Genomic DNA, 19,523 nt, shown 5'->3' on the forward strand with positions numbered 1-19,523 from the left:
TTTCATGTAACAGCTAATTTGCTTAATTAAGTCATCATGGCAAATAGCCGGTTGGTTCTACTGTAATTAGGAAAGGATTAATAAGTGAAGGGAAACTGATTCTCAAAAGTCTGTTACTTGCGTGTTTGTTTTGGTGACACCTACATAACCCTTCAGGAATATTAAGGTTTGGATGTAACGTTGCGCCTAATGCAAAAAGCATCTGAAAACAGGCGCGACAAGCAGAATAATGTACTGAAGTCATTTTTGCACCTAAGAGTCATCCATATTGGTGATAGGTTTTAATTTTGATAAATCTGTCTACTGGGTGGGTTTTCCAAGATTGTGTATATACAACATATTTTTATTGCATTTTGTAATAATCTGCCATCATTTGAAAAAGTGTGCTTGCTACCTTTGATATGAAACGCTCTTCACTCAAGGTAAATTCAGCTTTGTGTAGACAGCTTACATGAGGCCCGTGCCCCACTGAATTACCACTCATGCTCTATTTTGAGGGCTAAACTGATGCATTGGCTTTGTGTGGATCTTTGCAAGGTGGGGGTTTCAGCCTGAATGCTTTAGACTTTGTTTATTTAAAGGTGAACAATATCACATTGAAAGCTATTTAAAATTACAGTCAGTAAAACTATGCATGTAAACGTACGTTCAATATTTGTATTGTGTGCTTACATCTCAAGCCTATGCATTTTTAATAATTTAGGTTTTTTGAAGCTTGGTTCATAGATTCATAGATTCTAAGGCCAGAAGGGACCATTGTGATCTAGGACTGACCTCCTGTATATCACAGGCCATAGGACATCCCTAAATTAATTCAGATTTGAATAAGACCAATCCAACCTTGATTTAAAAATTTCCAGAGAGACTCCACAACAGCCCTTGGTAAGTGGTTCCAATGGTTAATTACCCTCACTGTTAAAATTTTGCGCTTTATTTCTAGTCTATCTAGCTTCAACTTCCAGCCATTGGACCGTGTTATATTTTTCTCTGCTAGTTTGAATAGCTCTCTCTCCAACTTCCATTCCCCATGTAGATACTTGAAGATTGTGATCAAATCACTCTGTAACTTTCTCTTAGTTAAATAAACTGAGCTCCTTGAGCCTTTACCTATTCAGTTAGGTATATGTTCCAATCCTTTAATCATTTTTATGGCTCTTCTGTGAAGCCCCCAATTTTTCACTGTCCTGGAATTGTGGACACCAGAACTGGATATAGTATTCCAATAGCAGTTGCAACAGTGCCAAATTCTGAGGTAATATAATATCGTACTTTTAAATTAAAAAAATCAAGTTAGTTTGACAAGATCTCTTTTAAATGAATCCTGTCTAATTGGCATTACCCTCCTTTAATTCTGTATTAATCAAGTCTCATAGCATCTGCTCCATTATTTTGCCCAGGCTCAGTGTTAGTCTGAGAGGCCTCTAGTTACTTGAGTCATCCTGTGTATCCTTTCTAAATACTGGCACAACCTTAGCTTGCTTTCTTTCCTCTGTAACTTCTCCACTGTTCCAAGACTTACTGAAAATCATGTTGAGTGCAGCAAGCTCCTCAGCTTGTCCTTTTAAAACTCTTGGAGACAAGTTACCCAGACCTGCTGATTTAAAAATGTCTGATTTTAGTAGCTGCAGTTTAACGTGCTTCTTAGTTACTGTTGGAACAGAAAGTGTTTCATCATCAGCTTAGGTTGTGAATTCATCTGGCTCTTTCCCAAAAGCAGAGCAGAAATAAATGACACTTCTGCCATATTATTATTGACATCTCTACCATTTCCATCGAGTAATGGACTAATAGCATTGTTGTGATTCCTTTTGTTCTTAATATAATTTAAAAACTTACTTTTATTGTTCTTAACTCTGCTGACCATAGATTTTTCTTTATACTGCTGCTTCCCTTATCTATTTTCTAGCTTCTAATTTATATTTATTGCTATTCAACTTACCCTCTTTTAATTTGCTTTCATGGCGAGATCTGTTTATATATATGTGTGTGTATATATGTGAGAATTATATAGGAGAATTATTTTTATAGTTGCTTTCACTTCCACTTGGCTTGGCTGGTCTTTTATTCAGTGTCCTCAATTGTTAACCGTCTTTCTCAGTTGTGACTTTTTGGGCATCTAGTTAAAAGTTCTTATGCAGTTCCCAATTATCATTCACATTTTTGTGTGTAAATTCTTTCTTCCAGCTGAGTTATCTTTGTGAAATTAGCCTTTTAAAACATTACTTATCTATATTACTGGCTTGGATATTATTAACAAATGCAATCAAATAATAATCACTTGCATCTCTGAATGTTTTAGTTCTGTGACTAATTCTTCATTTGTCAAGGTGAGGTCTAATATAGATTTTCCCCATATTGGAGGCATCATTTTTTGAGTTAGGAAATTGTCATTTATAGTTTTAAAAATTCTGAGGATGTTTTAATACTGGCAGCATGAGACCCTCCAGCATGGGTCATTCAAATTGAAGTCCTCCCCAAGTTATAAGTAGGTATTTTAAGGATACAGCCATCCTGTTCTCCATTGTGATTTGGTGGTGTGTAGCAGCCACCAGCTAATACCCCATCTTGTGCCTTAATCTGTTAGAGAACATCGATCCATAAACTTTCAAGATCACTTCTCAGTAACTTGGAAGCAGGCAGTGCCGGTTTTGACAGAGTACCAATCCTGACCCCCTTTTGTCCACTTAGTCTTTCCTAAATAGCTTATTATAACCATTAGTTTTAACATTCCAGTCATGCTACTTTTCCCACTGGGTTTCTATGCTTGTAAATGAGTAATTCCAGTTCTTCTTTTTTATTACCCAGGCTCCTAGCATTGAAGTATAGGCAATTATAGCATTTCTTCACTTCATATCCCTTTGTTTCTTGATTCCTTTTGTTTTCAGCACATTACTTCCCCATTTTCCTCTTCCCCTTTTGTTAGTTTAATGCCCACCTGACTAGTCTAGCCAGTCTGTCCCTTAGAAGATTGGTTCCCGTTCTCCTGAGATAAAGGCCATCCAAGCTATACATCCCTCTCTCTCCATAGAAGGTAGACTAGTGTTCCATAAAACATTGCTCTGCACCTGCTTAGTTTGGGCCCAAAGCTCTTGCTCAACAAATGTTTTTTTACGTCTCTTGTATGCTGTGTTTGAAAATAGGTTTTAATTAGCACCTTTGACCTTTGTGGGTTTCACCACAACCTTGCTGAAAGGTTACTCTTGTGACACCAGTAGTATAGGATCCTAGTGGAGAAGATGGCGTACTGGTTTCTATCATCATTATAAGCAGATTTAACAATGACTTCACTGTGTAGTCACTAATCTTTGGTTTAACTATTAAATAAGATAGTTCATGTGATAAGCTGTGGAGGAGGGGAATGAAGCTTACTGCAGGTGCTGAGGAAGAACCTTTCTGCAAACAGTGTACTTGGACAGCTGTCTTCTGTGTTCAGGTTTCCAATAGGATAGTGTTCATTAGCTCACCCTCTGCTTGATCTTGCAGTGACATTATAATGTCATATTTGTGACATTAGTGTGTTGGCATCACTTCAGGGTTCCCTGATATCAATTCAGTGTTACATTTCCCCAGAGGGCACATCCCCTGGATTTTCAAATAAGCCTCTCATTAGCCTAGTAAACTGTGCCCACTACTAATGGGTGTGTCAGGAATAGCCAGGAGGAGTGGAATCTGCCAGAAGACTCAAGGACTGAGCGTCTCTTTGAGCTGCATCTTGTAGTGTACAAATCCTTCCTGCAATCTGGATATGTTCAGTTAGCTGCTGGTGACTGGGATATGCCACAGCACATGATTATCACTGTTCTGAGTTTGTGATTATGAAGAATGGACTTTGTTTTATATGTTAATGTCTTTGGTTGAGATTAAAAAAATAAAGCTGTAACAGGACACTTTAGAGACCAACCTGTAGAGATCAAATAGGGAGAGAGGCAGACTGTAAAAGAGGAAACACTCTTTATTTTTGTGTGTGCAGGTATTCCACAGCATGAAGTTTTCCAGGGTGTAGACTGAATCCCATACTACCAGAATCCCAAATGACTTACATTTTTAGCAAAGTAGTTGCAGCCAGCATAAGTCTTGAGAACATATATTCTTCTTCTAGGAGTGTCCTTGTGGGTGTTCCACTTTAGATGTCTTGATGCCATGCGCTTGTAATCGGAGATTTGTGATAACAGTGCCGATTGGGCCATGCATATGCTGTAGCCATCTCACACATCACCAAGCGGTTACATAGTGGTGTGCAGCCAATGCCCCAGTTCCTTCTCTACCACCTTTGGCTTGACTCTGAGTGACCAGCAGCACCCTCTCTTACCTCAGATGAGCTTAATAGTTCATAGTTGTTCCTGATAATGTTCGCTTAGTTGTAGTTAGCTACCCTATCCCCTTGCCCTTTAATATTTTACTTCAATTTTCTTTTTTTAAAAACTATATATTTTTCCCCTTTCCTCTTTTACCCCTGCCTCCCTGTCAGATACTTAGATATTACCTTAAAAAAAAAAATGGAGAAAGAACAGGGATAAACCCTGTTTTTCTTTCCAAGGACTTGTTCTCCCAGGCATGCCCAGTGCACCTGCTTTAAACTCTGCCTGATTTGCAGGCTTTCCATACTGGTCTCTGATGGCCACACACAGTGTGTCCGCTGCCTTGGCAAGACACACATTACCCAAAAGTGTCTGTGCTGCAGAAAACTGACAGCCTGGACAAGGAAGGCCAGGGATCTCCAGTTGAAGCTCCTTATGATGAAGAAATCACTCAGACTGGCCTCCGACCCTGAGTCCAGTATGCCTCCTGGCCAGCGGTCGCCAGCGGCAGCGTCTGACGGGGATCTGCTTCAACAGCGGCTGCTAAGGAGCCTGCTTCTAGAAAGAATATCAAAAAGCGGCCACACTCATCCCCACACCGAGAATTGCCTAAAAGAAAGCGATTTCCAAATGAAAAATCTGCCCCGGTACTGACAGCACCAAGAGCGCTGGACCATGAGGCACTGGGAATGTCTGGTACTGAGACTTCCCAAGGAGCTAAAGACCCTATGAGGGCAAGCTCTAATGGAGGTTCACACTGTAAAGTCAAGCCTCCGGGCTCGGCACCTACGCAGCAGAGGAAAACCTCTGCACTGAGTAGTACAATGGCGCCACCTGCTGTACCTGTGCAGCACAGCTCTAAGTCATCCGCACTAACAGCTTCAACTCTTATTCCTCGTCAGTGCACGATGCCATCCGCGGCACCGAGCATCATGGTTCCGTAGCAATTCATGAGGCGTGCGGATCTGATAGTGGCCTCAATGCTTGAATCTCCTCTACTGTGTACAGACATTACCCCATCTAGACTGGGACCAAGCCTGTTAACCACTCCCTGTGGATCAGCCCCTCCTGTCACCAGTGATGAGGAAGAAGAGGATGAGGCAGTAATATACACTTCTCACCTAAACCTGGACCTTCTCATCACCAAATATCTACAGACATGCAGAGCTGCTGTGGTCAACCATGGGCACTGCCCTCTATACCATTCCCACCCAACTGGCCATACTTGGATCCATGGGTAATGTATAGGGCCCAAAACCTCAGGCCCCCTAGCCCGTCTAGGTCCAGAGCAGCACGGTCCCCTTCGCCAACTGTCCCAGCATCCTCAGAGACACAAGAGGAAGAGACCGAGGAGCCTGAGGACACAACTGAAGGTGACACTTTGCTGCCCCCTCACATCTCATCTTCGGCACCGGACAAAATGATTTCCCCCCGGGGATGATTTCATATCTTTTCAAGACCTCTTCAAAAGGGTAGTTGAATCCCTGGACATTTCACTAGCATAACTACCAGAGACTCAACACAAGCTCACGGACATACTCCAGGCATCCTCAGCAGCAAAGATAGCCCTGCCTATTCATGATTATCAGGGAGCCTGCAAAAATAATCTGGCAGATACCTGCTACAGTCCCTCCCTCATGTAAGAGGTCTGATAAAAAGTATTACATGCCAGCAAAAGGGGCCGAGTTTTTATTCACCTACCTCACACTAAACTCTCTGGTGGTGGGTACGGTCTACCAAGGGGGAAAACAACACCAGTCCGGAACGACCCCATATGATAAGGATTGGAAAAGACTAGATCTCTTCGGATGGAAAGCTTACTCCTCTGCCACAGTCCAGTTCCACACAGCCAATTGTGCGGCCCTACTGGCAAAATACACACACAATTTGTTTGCTAAAATGTCAGAATTTATTGAAAGTTTACCTGATGACAAAAAAGAGCAATATAAGGCAAAGATTTCTGAGGGGTGTCTCATCGCCAGGATGGCTCTACAGGCCTCTCTTGACTCTGCAGACACAGCAGCACAGTCCATTGCTACATCCGTGGTCATGCGCTGTGCATCCTGGCTCCATCTTTCCAGGTTCCCAAGGGAGGTCCAAGCAACTGTTGAGGACTTACCCTTTGAAGATCAAAAATTATTCACAAAACCAATGTCTCTCTACACACTCAAGGACGACCTTAAAAACCCTGGATATCTATGTACCTGCAAATAAAAAGAAACAGCAGGTTTTACAACCAGAGATTCTGGTCTATGCCATACTTCCAACCACAAAGACAGTACGACCAACGGCATAAACAAAAACAGAACAGACATCGGCAGAACCAAGATCAACCTTCGACGTCTCAACCATCCACCTCCAGACAATCATTTTGAAGGTGTGATCGAGGGCATGAGACCTCCACACTCTCTGATTCCAAAACCAGATATGGTGACCCGCCCAATTGGAGATCTGTCACCATGCTACCCAGTCTGGAACACCATCATGAGAGACGAATGGGTTTTAGGGATTATCCAGAAATACTACTCCATCCTCTTTATTTCTATCCCACCTACCCACCCCTCTTCACCGTCCCTCTTCAGGGACCCCTCTCACGAGCACCTTTGTAAAAGGAAATAAACCACCTCATACAATTAGGTGCTATGGAACCCATACCATCAAAACATAGGGCGAGGTTTTTATTACCATTACTTTCTAACTCAGAAAAAGACTTGCAGGTGGAAACCCATCCTAGATTTATGAAAACTCAAATTTGTGAGAACACAATGTTTCAGAATGGTGACTCTAACCACAATAATTCTGACATTAGAGAAAGACTGGCTCTTGGCCCTCAACATCCATATTATCATTCATCTAACACTCAGAAGATTCCTGAGATTCACCCTAGGGAAACAGCATTTCCAATACAGAGTACTACCCTTTGGTCGTTCCACTGCCCCAAGAGTTTTTTTTCGAGGTTCTCATTGTCATTGCAGCTCACCTCCACAGACAAGGAGTGATGATATTTCCATTCTTAGAAGACTGCCTGATAAGGGCCCCAGTGCATCAAGGAGCAATACACGCCACACAGAGCACGATAACCCTGTTCACAGACCTAGGGTTGCACATAAATGTACAAAAGTACACACTGGTTCCTGTCTAAAGGTTGGAGCTCAGAGAAGCCTACCTTGCTTGTCTCATAGCAACAGCAGTGTTACCCCAACAACACTTCCTCACTCTAGTTGATCTAAGTTCAACTGTGATGAACAGCCCACAAACATCTGCTGGAACATGCTTACAACTGTTGGGGCACATGTTGGTGATAATGTTTGTTGTAAAACGTGCCAGACTCCACATGAGATGCTAACAGGCCTGGCTTTGACCAGTGTATATACTGCCCAGACACACTCTCAACAGATGCCTCACAGTGCCACACAGGGTAAAAGACTTGCTAACATGGTGGACACAACCACAAAACATCTGCTCAGGAGTTCCTTTCCAACAAAAAGCGCCAACCATGACAATCACGACAGACGTTTGCCCGGTTGGTGGGGGGGCACATTTACGCAACAATATGATCCAAGGCGACTTGTCCCCAGCGGAGCCTAGCCTGCACATAAACTTATTGGAGCTAAGGGCAGTCCGAAATGCATGCGAGTACTTTCTCCCTTTAATCAAGAACAATGCCATCAAGATCCTTACGGACAATATAGCATGCATGTTCTATATAAATTGCCAAGGGGATCATACTCCATATGCATCTGGATTTCCTAGCTTTTTAGTCTGAGGGTTTTGTGTTTCAGTGATGAAGCTACTGTAAATTGGCTTGCCAAGCTCTGCATCCAATAAGAAGAATGGTTTGGTTAGTGGTAGTTCTACTTGAGACATCTTAACTGTTACACAATGCCACACTTTTATGTTGGAATTGTAGCTATCATTTATAAGTGACTAAATTTGGCCACAGCTTTTTTCCTCAATAAATTGAGTCTGTGGACACATCCCTGCTTACTGAAGTCATGCACGTAGCCCTGCTTATGCTGCTGCATGTCCTGCTAAAGACTTTCCAGTGCCTTGCTGAAAGAGCAATACTGGGAAATGGCAGCCAAAATATAGATACAGTAGAACTTCAGAGTTCTGAACACCTCGGGAATGGAGGTGGTTCGGAACTCTGAACAAAGCATGTTGGTGGTTCTTTCAAAAGTTTACAAATGAACATTGAGTTAATACAGCTTTGAAACTTTATTATGCAGAAGAAAAATGCTGTTTTTAAATGAAAGAAACAGAGGAACAGTTTCCTTACCTTTTGTCAAATCTTTTTTTAAACTTTCCCTTTTTTAGTAGTTTACATTTAACACAAAGTGCTTTACTGTATTTGCCCTTTTTTGGTCTCTGCCACTGCCTGATTGGGTGCTTCCAATTCCAAATGGGGTGTGTGGGTGACTGGTGTGTTCATAACTCTGAGGTTCTACTGTATTTGCTGGCCTACACTGTGACCTCTTAATTTCAGGTTGCTAAACTAGTTAGAACTTCTCCGAGCTAAAAATCAGTCATTTTTTTGCTCATGATTAGGTTTTGTTAGTGATTGGGCAAATGGATGTTCCCAAAATAGTATGTAAGTTAAAATGTCAGGAAGTCCCTGTCTAGAATGATAGGTGCTCCTTTTCGTGGAATTTGCATATATAAAAATAGAACTGTTGCTAACAGACACAATGAAAAATATGTGATGTCTGCCAGGAGGGTACTCCTGTAATGCCTGCTGGCCTGCAGTGGGTGGGTATCTTTCTCAGAAGTACTGCCTCCTAGCAGTACTTCTGAGAAAGACATGAGATTAGTGTGCTGGCAAACCTCACCTTGCAAGCACTGTCAGAAGGAGGCAATGCTTCTGGTTGACACCAGGTATGGTACCAAGTATCAGAGGGGTAGCCATGTTAGTCTGTATCCACAAAAACAACGAGGAGTTCGGTGGGACCTCAAAGACTAATTATTTGGGCATAAGCTTTCGTGGGTAAAAAACCCAGAAGAAGTGGTTTTTTACCCACGAAAGCTTATGCCCAGATAAATCTGTTAGTCTTTAAGGTGCCACCAAATATGGTGGAATTCCTCAATTACTTACGGGCATGACTTTCAAAATGCCTTTCCCATCCTTTAATGTGGAAACCCTATGTTCCCAGGTACCTGGCTTTTGCACAGATATCTGCCGTTCTTTTTGCATTTCACGTTAAAAGTTGCCTCATGGGAGTTCCTGCTAGCCAGCAAGACTGATGCTCTTTCTCTGAGTATTGCAGATGTGTTGAGGTGACTGCTTATTTCCACTGAATAGCAACCCCTGTTGTTAATTGATGGGTATTGACTGATTTTGAAGGAAGTACTACACTGCAGTACCACAAGCCTGGTAATTGTGAAGTATAGTCATGCAAATGGCCAGAAAAAGATAAGCAGGCAGGGGAAGGAGAGTAGACTCTCTCACCCTTTCTCCCCAGGCTCTGACAGGGACCCCTTTGAGGGCAATGTGTCTTTTGACCTGATTCTACTTAAAATGGACTGAAAAATTTGATTAGTATCTACCCTGAATTTGATTACTCAGGGAAGGATGCGCTAAAGTATTGTTACCCAAGCGCAACTATTTAAAAAATAATAATGATTGTTATGAAATATGCATATGTTGCTTGATCAAAATGAGTAAGTTTGAAGCATTAAGTGTGGCCCTTCTTTATTCCTTCATTTTTTGACAGTTACACCCAAGCCAGGAGCATCTACGGTACAAAACGTAACTCAAGCATCATCCCCATCTCAGACGCAGGCCCCACAACAGAATCTTCAGTCTGTGCAAACAACTCATTCCTTTCCTTCTGTGACCCCTGACCTTATTGTCCAGACGCCAGTAATGACAGTGGTGCCTCCTCAACCACCTGCACCTCCTCCCCCTCCTCCCCCACCTCCTGTTCCCCCAACCCCCGCTCCCCAGCCCATTCAAGCACACCCACCTGTTATCCCAACAACTGCACAGCCTGTGAAGGTGAGTAAATAAGGACTCTGTGGAGTTAGTGAGTCAGGATTCTTTGTGTTCAATTTCCTCTCTAGAAGAGAAGATTTTATTGGATGACTATTTTAAAACATTCACTGGGAAGTCCATTTCATCTTAGGGTTTAAAATTGCTTTACAGATTTTTACTGATTGAGGCACACAGAAGTGAAGGGTGGGATTTTCAAGAGCATTTAGGAGAGTTAGGCTCCTAACTCCTTATTTGCCTTTGAAAATCCCACCTGACTGACTTGTCCAAGGTCATCCAGCAGGTCAAGGGCAGAATCATAGAATGATGATTAGGGTCCAGGAGTTCTGATTCCCAGTCCTCTTCTCTAACCACGAAGACTCTGCCTCACTTGTCCTTATCAATTAAAAGTAGAATCTGTTTTCCATAGATTGTTGACCATAGCAAAGTAATTGAGTAGAACAGTATTTGCCCATCAGAATTTCTACTAAACATTTAGCCAGTACCCTTGTGTACTGGGGTTAACAGTGTTGGGTTTTTTTAGGCTTTGCAAGGAAAAGAAAGCTATCTGGCTTGAAAAGCTATGTCACTGTGGCTAAGCTAGCCAAAAGTGACTAGTAATTTTGGGTGCCTCAATTTTTGGATGCGCAACAGAACATTATTTAAATTTACTCTTCAAAAAGAGCTGAGTCCCCACCCATTAAAATCAGGCTCCTTTATCGTCTCTCAAGTTGGGTACCCAGAATCACTAGTTGCTTTTGAAAATTTTGGCATACATCTTCAGCAGATCAGATCCTGCTAACTAATATTTCTTATTTTGAGTAATGCCTTTTATATCATTGCATCAGTAAGATTGCCACTTCCTTTCTCTTGAGACATGGCTCTGCTGTGGATGTCAGGTGCCACTTACAAAAGTTCTTGGCAGAGTTAGGTACCCAAGTTATATGAACCTTCAGTGGGAGTTGGTCACCTGATTGCCTTAGGTACTTTTGAAAATCCCATCCAGCAACTCAGCCAAAATAATCCAAGATCTGGACTTCTGTAAACACTACACAAGCTGTAGAAATGAATCCTAAGCGGTTTACTTGATGCTAACGTGGTTCTTAAGTAAAAGGTTTTGAATTCTCATTTAACCATCCTCTTGACCTTTGCTAATATAATAAAGATAATTTGTAGTTACGCATTTTCGAGAGGGCTCAGTACAAACTGCTTCCAGCATGCATATTTATAGAAAGCTTTTTAACTTTTTAGTTCCATCTCATCTGAGTATTTAGTGGTTAGACTTTAATATACAACCAGAGGTGGATCCTGTGAAATACAATAGTAACAAAAGAGCACAAGACTAAATAAAATATTATAATGCTGTTGTATTTTTTGTTTTACAGACAAAAAAAGGAGTGAAGAGGAAAGCAGACACCACAACACCAACAACAATAGACCCAATTCACGAATCCTCCTCGCTGCCCACTGAACCCAAGTCTGCCAAGATGGGTCCACGAAGGGAAAGCAGCCGGCCAGTGAAACCTCCAAAGAAGGATGTTCCGGACTCTCAGCAGCATGTGGTAGAAAAGAGTAACAGTAACAAAGTGTCTGAGCAGTTAAAGTATTGCAGTGGCATCATCAAAGAGATGTTTGCCAAGAAGCATGCTGCCTACGCATGGCCCTTCTACAAACCTGTGGACGTGGAAGCACTGGGACTGCATGATTATTGTGATATCATTAAACATCCCATGGATCTGAGCACAATCAAAGTAAGCTCAGTTTCACATAGCCAAAAAAAAAAAATAGACTGTGCAGGAGGAATAACTTCCCTGGGGAAATGCAGTCTGTTTTACATGCCAACTCATGTATGTGGGCATATGTGTGCAGCTGCACGCTTAACATGGTGTGTTGTAGATATCCACCAAAAAAGTGTGTGTTTTAAAAGAAAGGACTCTTCTCTGGGACTCTGTCTGAAATCAAATAACCATTCGCTTTGTGTAACCTGAGAATTCTGGTAGGTGGAGTCTCTGATCTGTCCATAGTGTGCTAGTCTTTAAGTGACAGGTCCTGAAAAGAAGACAGTCCTCTTTCCAGAATGGGGCTTCAAAAAAAAAAAAACAACAAAAAACAAAAACAAAATTAAAAAAACTGCCTGTGCATTTTTTAAAAGTAAATGTCCTCTACTATGGCAGTCTACACTGAATACCCTTAGCCAAGATAATGGGCTCAATCAGTCAGTACAGGTTGCTGTAGTAGGGGAATTTTCTTTAAAACAAAAACAAACAAAAAAACACCACATTGGCTGTTCACCTTTAAAGGAAATGTTTCAGAGTAACAGCCATGTTAGTCTGTATTCGCAAAAAGAAAAGGAGGACTTGTGGCACCTTAGAGACTAACCAATTTATTTGAGCATAAGCTTTCGTGAGCTGCAGCTCACTTCATCGGATGCATAAAGTGGAAAATGTAACCAATTTATCTGAGCAGACTGCATTTTCCACTTTATGCATCCGATGAAGTGAGCTGTAGCTCATGAAAGCTTATGCTCAGATAAATTGGTTAGTCTCTAAGATGCCACAAGTACTCCTTTTCTTTTAAAGGAAATGTTCTGCTTAATATAAAGGACCATGTTTCCAGAGCATCTAAATCAAAGCCTTCTGCTGAGAGGACACAACTAGCTCCCTCTCATGGAGTATTTGAGAGTTGCTTATCCAAGAGAAGTAATTGCAAAGCAGTCCATGTCTCTGCTGAAAATGTCAATTCATTGTTGGGAGCACTGTCGTTTTATAACTTCTTCATGGATATAGCTTTAAACTGCAGAATTCTTTGGTTGTATCAGTATTCACGCAACTCAGGCTTCTTTTTTAAAATACGTTAAGCAGAAGAAAGAGACAAATTTCTCTCTCCCCCAAACCCATATTGAGATTACACTGGGAACTTGGCTTGTATGAAGTGAATGAAGGATTATTGTTTTTCCTTCAATTAAATAATTAAAACCTGTGCTGAAGATTGATCTGGTACCATTGCCCCTTTTTCTGAATATGTATAACAACTTTGAGCATTCTGTAGTATTCTCCAAATCTAACAAAAAAAACCAGCTAGGAAGTTTTGGAAAACCACAAGTACAGAGAGGATCTGGATGTCTGAAGCATTGGTAATGGGATAACAAAGTTCTTTATTCCAGGTCACTGGTTGAAATTTAGTTCAAGTTGGTTGTGAGCAAAAATCATTGCCCATGACAACTGTTTTATGTTTATATGAAATGCATTGGTGGATCTTGTTCCAGTTGCTGATGGTCAGGTGTCCACCTCTCAAAAAAACACCATCACTTTTGGCCTTGTTGTTGGCAGGCACAGCAGAGAGGCAAAGGATTGAATGAGCCATGGAGACAGAACTATCCTCACCTCTGGCTCCTTCAGACAAAAATTGAGGTATATAATGAGATGGTGTGGACAACTGTCTATAAATTGAGATCTGCACACATCAGGGCTTCACACCACTACATTCACTTAATAATAAAATGAAGTTGCTGTGCAGGGAGTTTATTTTAAGGCTTGTGTTTTTGTAATGGCAGATAGTCTCACTCTGGACTGACTTAAGCCTGCACAGTTCAACTGCTTTGTTTCTTTAATCAAGCTCTATCTTTTCCCCGGGGGTGGGGATAAGATTCATCCTTAGATCCTTGGGGGATTTATTCCCACACTACTCTCTCAAAAATCCTATGTTGCCACAGCCAGTTGGATGTGGTTCCCTGTGTCTGACAGAAAAATGCCAAGCATATTGCTTTCTTGAATGCTTCCAAGTTCCTGCTGACCTGAAGGAGGGACTGTCCTGTGGTCCCAATTCCTCAAACTGTCACTGCTATGCTGGACTGAGCCCACTTGTGCGATGTCTTTAACTGCTACTGACAGTTTGTGATTTCTCTTATAAGAAAGTGATACAAAGATTAAAAACTTGTTTGTTTAAAAAATCATTTCAGATGCGTGTGTGAAGTTTTAGCATATTGTTGTTCAAACAAAACCTTGCACCATGATTGGTAATGATGGGGACCAGTAACCTAGTGAATTAGTTCCTTCATACTGTCCGTTGAATTGGTAGGCAGTGAAAGTGTCTGTCACATGTGGGCAGTCGTGTCCTCCCATGTAGCTTGCAGCTGCCTATTATTATGGAGGGATGTTCTATGAATGAATACCAGCTTCGGCATACAATGTTCCATTTTGGTCTCAGCAGTTTAGCTGCATTGTATGCTATTTCTGTAGTCGTCTTTTGGATGCACCTCCATGTTATAGTTCAGGATGGCTGTAATCTGCTCCATTTTATGTAAATCAAATGCAGATCTCAGGTTTCTGGCAAGTTTCCAAAGCAATGCTCCATTTGGCAAAGGTTAGATATAGATGGAGATTAGGTGGAAGCCCAGAACTCTATGGATGCCATAGATCCAAGATATTTCTTGTCCATTCAGTAAGTTGTTTTGTTTGCTCTGTTGATAGTGGAGTTTTGTTTTCCCTTCTAGTCTAAACTGGAGAACCGGGAATACAGAGATGCTCAGGAATTTGCAGCAGATGTCCGATTGATGTTTTCCAATTGTTACAAATACAACCCTGCTGATCATGAGGTGGTAGCTATGGCACGGAAACTGCAGGTAAAGAAACTGCTTTGTTAGAGTGCTTTTCTGTTTTGAACTCGTACCTGAAACTTTTTCATAATGGTCTAGCATAACCTACACCTTAAACTTTTAAAAATAAAATAAATTGAAGTACAAAAATATACCAGAATGGTACACTAAATTTTCAAAAGCAAATCTTCCACATTGCAGTGTTAGCATGAACTGTAGTTGCTATGCCAGCTTGAACAGACTGAGCTGGTAACTTTTTTTTTCTTTTTTGAGTAGTGTCCCTATAGGCACTCCACTTCAGGTGTGCATGCACCCCTTGCATCTTTGAGTAGAGGTTTTCAGTAGCAGTGCCTGTTAAGCCCATGCATGAACTCCAGACATCCTTGTTCTCTGTCCCAACTATGAGTAGAGCTGTGTGGGAAGCCACCCACAGCCTGAGACAGTGTCTAGCATGCTTGCTTCTAGTGTTGCTCGAAGTTTGCTTTAGGATCATCTAATTTTTAATTTAGTGGAATTATTCACTTCTACAAGTTATATTTTATAATCTCTTTGCTTCATTTGAGGTGAGCTTTTTTCAATGCTTCTCCTTCTCCCCACCTGAGGGGTTCCCTGTGGAGGTTTTTGCCTTGTCGCCGGAATATGCCAGGATCTCTGGGATTCAAGTAGTCTCACATCTCAGGAATCTGTCCCACTCAGTGTTGGACATTACCGGTACAATTACTGTCTGGGGTACATTCATATCCCTCAAAAGCACAATACCTACTCAACCTTTAAGATCAAAGCTAGAAAAAAACAGGAGATTAGATTCAAGCTTCTCTACGATGGAGCACTCCCATCTTCAGATCCAGGCCACGATACTCCCCTGTACATCAGCCTTTGCGTGAGCATAGTGCCTCATCAGCTTCTGCACCAGTTTTCCCCCCAACTTCTCAGGGAAAAATGTTGGAGGGTACCAAATAGGCACTTAAAAAGAGGAGTTCTAGTTCTCCTCATGAAGAGCCTATTTCAAAAAAAGCCCCAGTCTCTTCAGAAATTAACTGTCAGAGATCTCAGGTCCTGGACTGGATACTGCTGAGGCTCCAGGCTCCTGTAATACTGGGAGGTCTTCTAAGACTCCAAGCCCTTCAAAGAGCCACAGTAGCAACCATACCTTGTTATCAAAGCTATACTCAGTACCACCTAAGCATAAATCCATCAGCAGAGACTCTAAATTCTCTGCTTCCAGAAGGGCTGTACTGACAGGCCATCCTGTGCTTCCTTCGGTTTCTAGACAAGTGATGCAGAGTCCCTTGGTACTTCCAAAGGAGTTGTCATCTTTGGTACCAATGACTTTTGCTAGACAGGACCCATCAAAGCAGGTCTCAACCTAGTACAGACTGTTGAACATCCCTCATTCTCAGCACAAATCCACCTGATAACACAGGAATTTAGCAAAAAGAAAAGGAGGACTTGTGGCACATTAAAGACTAACCAATTTATTGGAGCATAAGCTTTCGTGAGCTACAGCTCACTTCATCGGATGCATTCAGTAGAAAATACAGTGGGGAGATTTATATACACAGAGAACATGGAACAATGTGTGTTACCATATACATTGTAACGAGAGTGATCAGGTAAGGTGAGCTATTACCGGGGGACCTTTTGTAGTGATAATCAAGGTGGGCCATTTCCAGCAGTTGACAAGAACGTCCGAGGAACAGCCGGGGGGGGAATAGTTTTACTTTGTGTAATGACCCATCCACTCCCAGTCTTTATTCAAGCCTAAGTTAATTGTATCCAGCTTGCAAATTAATTCCAATTCAGCAGTCTCTCGTTGGAGTCTGTTTTTGAAGTTTTTTTTGTTGAAGAATTGCCACTTTTAGGTCTGTAATCGAGTGACTAAACAGATTGAAATGTTCTCCGACTGGTTTTTGAATGTTGTAATTCTTGACGTCTGATTTGTGTCCGATAATGTCACTGCAAACCTGGTGGCTGAACTTTGTGACTTTGTCCTCACCCATAACTATTTCACATTTGGGGACAACGTATACCTTCAAATCAGCGGCACTACTATGGGTACCCGCATGGCCCCAGAGTATGCCAGCGTTTTTATGGCTGACTTAGAACAACGCTTCCTCAGCTCTCGTCCCCTAATGCCCCTACTTTACTTACGGTATATTGATGACATCTTCATCATCTGGACCCGTGGAAAAGCCTTTGAGGAATTCCACCATGATTTCAACAATTTCCATCCCACCATCAACCTCAGCCTGGACCAGTCCACACAAGAGATCCACTTCCTGGACACTACGGTGCTAATAACCAATGGTCACATAAACACCACCCTATACCGGAAACCTACTGACCGCTATTCCTACCTACATGCCTCCAGCTTTCATCCAGACCACACCACATGATCCATCGTCTACAGCCAAGCTCTACGATACAACTGCATTTGCTCCAACCCCTCAGACAGAGACAAACACCTACAAGATCTCTATCAAGCGTTCTTACAACTACAGTACCCACCTGGGGAAGTGAAGAAACAGATTGAAAGAGCCAGAAGAGTACCCAGAAGTCACCTACTACAGGACAGGCCCAACAAAGAAAATAACAGATCGCCACTAGCCATCACCTTCAGCCCCCAACTAAAACCTCTCCAACGCATCATCAAGGATCTACAACCTATCCTGAAGGACGACCCATCACTCTCACAGATCTTGGGAGACAGGCCAATCCTTGCCTACAGACAGCCCCCCAACCTGAAGCAAATGCTCACCAGCAACCACATACCATGCAACAGAACCACTAACCCAAGAACCTATACTTGCAACAAAGCCTGTTGCCAACTGTGTCCACATATCTGTTCAGGGGACACCATCATAGGGCCTAATCACATCAGCCACACTATCAGAGTCTCCTTCACCTGCACATCTACCAATGTGATATATGCCATTATGTGCCAGCAATGCCCCTCTGCCATGTACATTGGCCAAACCGGACAACCTCTATGTAAAAGAATAAATGGACACAAATCAGATGTCAAGAATTATAACATTCAAAAACCAGTCGGAGAACACTTCAGTCTCTTTTAGGTCTGTAATCAAGTAACCAAAGTGACAGTTCTACAAAAAAAACTTCAAAAACAGACTCCAACGAGAGACTGCTGAATTGGAATTAATTTGCAAACTGGATACAATTAACTTAGGCTTGAATAAAGACTGGGAGTGGATGGGTCATTACACAAAGTAAAACTACCCCCTCCACCCCGCCGCTGTTCCTCGGGCATTCTTGTCAGCTGCTGGAAATGGCCCACCTTGGTTATCACTACAAAAGGTCCCCCCCTCTCCCCCACTGGTAGCTCACCTTACCTGATCACTCTCGTTACAGTGTGTATGGTAACACCCATTGTTTCATGTTCTCTGTGTATATAAATCTCCCCACTGAATGCATCCGATGAAGTGAGCTGTAGCTCACGAAAGCTTGTGCTCAGATAAATTTGTTAGTCTCTAATGTGCCACAAGTCCTCCTTTTCTTTTTGCAGATACAGACTAACATGGCTGCTACTCTGAAACAGGAATTTAGGTATTCAAGAGACTTGTTTGTCTCAGAAGAGCCGAAGTCTCCCCTGTCAATGGGTACCGAGTGCCTGTTCATACTGATATCAACAGGGTCACCAGGATTAGATCTTTCCCTGGTGCCACCTGCTTCTCCAGTGCTTTCTGAGCAAAGCGGAGCTCATCCTGTAGACAATAATGAGGACCTCTTTTCATATTCCTAAATCTTTGTGCAAGGACCTGACACCTTTACGGAAAGAGAGGATCTTGGGGCAAGACAAATCCATGTCCCTTCTCATTGGTATGACCAGCATTGGATGCCATCTTCTGTGCTTAATGGCTCTTCTCAGTGGCCATATTGGAATCTTTGTGCCACCGATTAACGGTTTTCAAGAGCCTCGTGCCTTTCTCATGGTGACCACTGGGAAGACAGTTGCTTCCAACTGCCAGAACACATGCAGCTTGTACCTTTGTAACATAACATGCCAGGTTACATCTTTGCTGTGTCCAGGGATGGCTCAGGATAATTTATAGCCTGAACAAGCGCAATCTACAGGTTTCAGAGTAACAGCTGTGTTAGTCTGTATTCGCAAAAAGAAAAGGAGTGCTTGTGGCACCTTAGAGACTAACCAATTTATTTGAGCATAAGCTTTCGTGAGCTACAGCTCACTTCATCGGATGCATACTGTGGAAAGTACACAAGATCTTTTTATACACACAAAGCATGAAAAAATGGGTGTTTACCACTACGAAAGGTTTTCTCTCCCCGCACCCCACTCTCCTGTTGGTAATAGCTTATCTAAAGTGATCACTCTCCTTACAATGTGTATGATAATCAAAGTGGGTCATTTCCAGCAAAAAAGAATAAATGGACACAAATCAGATGTCAAGAATTATAACATTCATAAACCAGTCGGAGAACACTTCAGTCTCTCTGGTCACTCAATTTCTGATCTCAAAGTGACTATCCTTCAACAAAAATACTTCGAAAACAGACTCCAACGAGAGACTGCTGAATTGGAATTAATTTGCAAATTGGATACAATTAACTTAGGCTTGAATAGAGACTGGGAATGGTTGAGTCATTATAAAAAGTAATCTATGTCCCCTTGTTTATTATTCCCCCC

The 19,523-nt window shown here is 42.0% G+C and overlaps 1 protein-coding gene across 9 annotated transcripts in view; it reads left to right on the plus strand.

The window, feature by feature from the left end:
- BRD4 (bromodomain containing 4) overlaps window positions 1-19,523 on the plus strand; it is a 225,180-nt gene that overhangs the window by 138,726 nt on the left and 66,931 nt on the right. For 5 of the 9 annotated variants that reach the window (XM_077838392.1, XM_077838391.1, XM_077838395.1 and 2 more), the window contains 4 exons: window positions 10,010-10,293; window positions 11,652-12,017; window positions 13,596-13,676; window positions 14,759-14,887. In XM_077838392.1, the coding sequence (XP_077694518.1) occupies window positions 10,010-10,293; window positions 11,652-12,017; window positions 13,596-13,676; window positions 14,759-14,887 (860 nt within the window). The remainder of the gene's footprint in view (window positions 1-10,009; window positions 10,294-11,651; window positions 12,018-13,595; window positions 13,677-14,758; window positions 14,888-19,523) is intronic. The other 4 variants (XM_077838396.1, XM_077838397.1, XM_077838399.1 and 1 more) reach the window with 3 other exon arrangements.

Source organism: Eretmochelys imbricata, chromosome 20 (genome assembly GCF_965152235.1).
Source record: "Eretmochelys imbricata isolate rEreImb1 chromosome 20, rEreImb1.hap1, whole genome shotgun sequence".
Lineage (NCBI taxonomy): Eukaryota > Metazoa > Chordata > Testudines > Cheloniidae > Eretmochelys > Eretmochelys imbricata.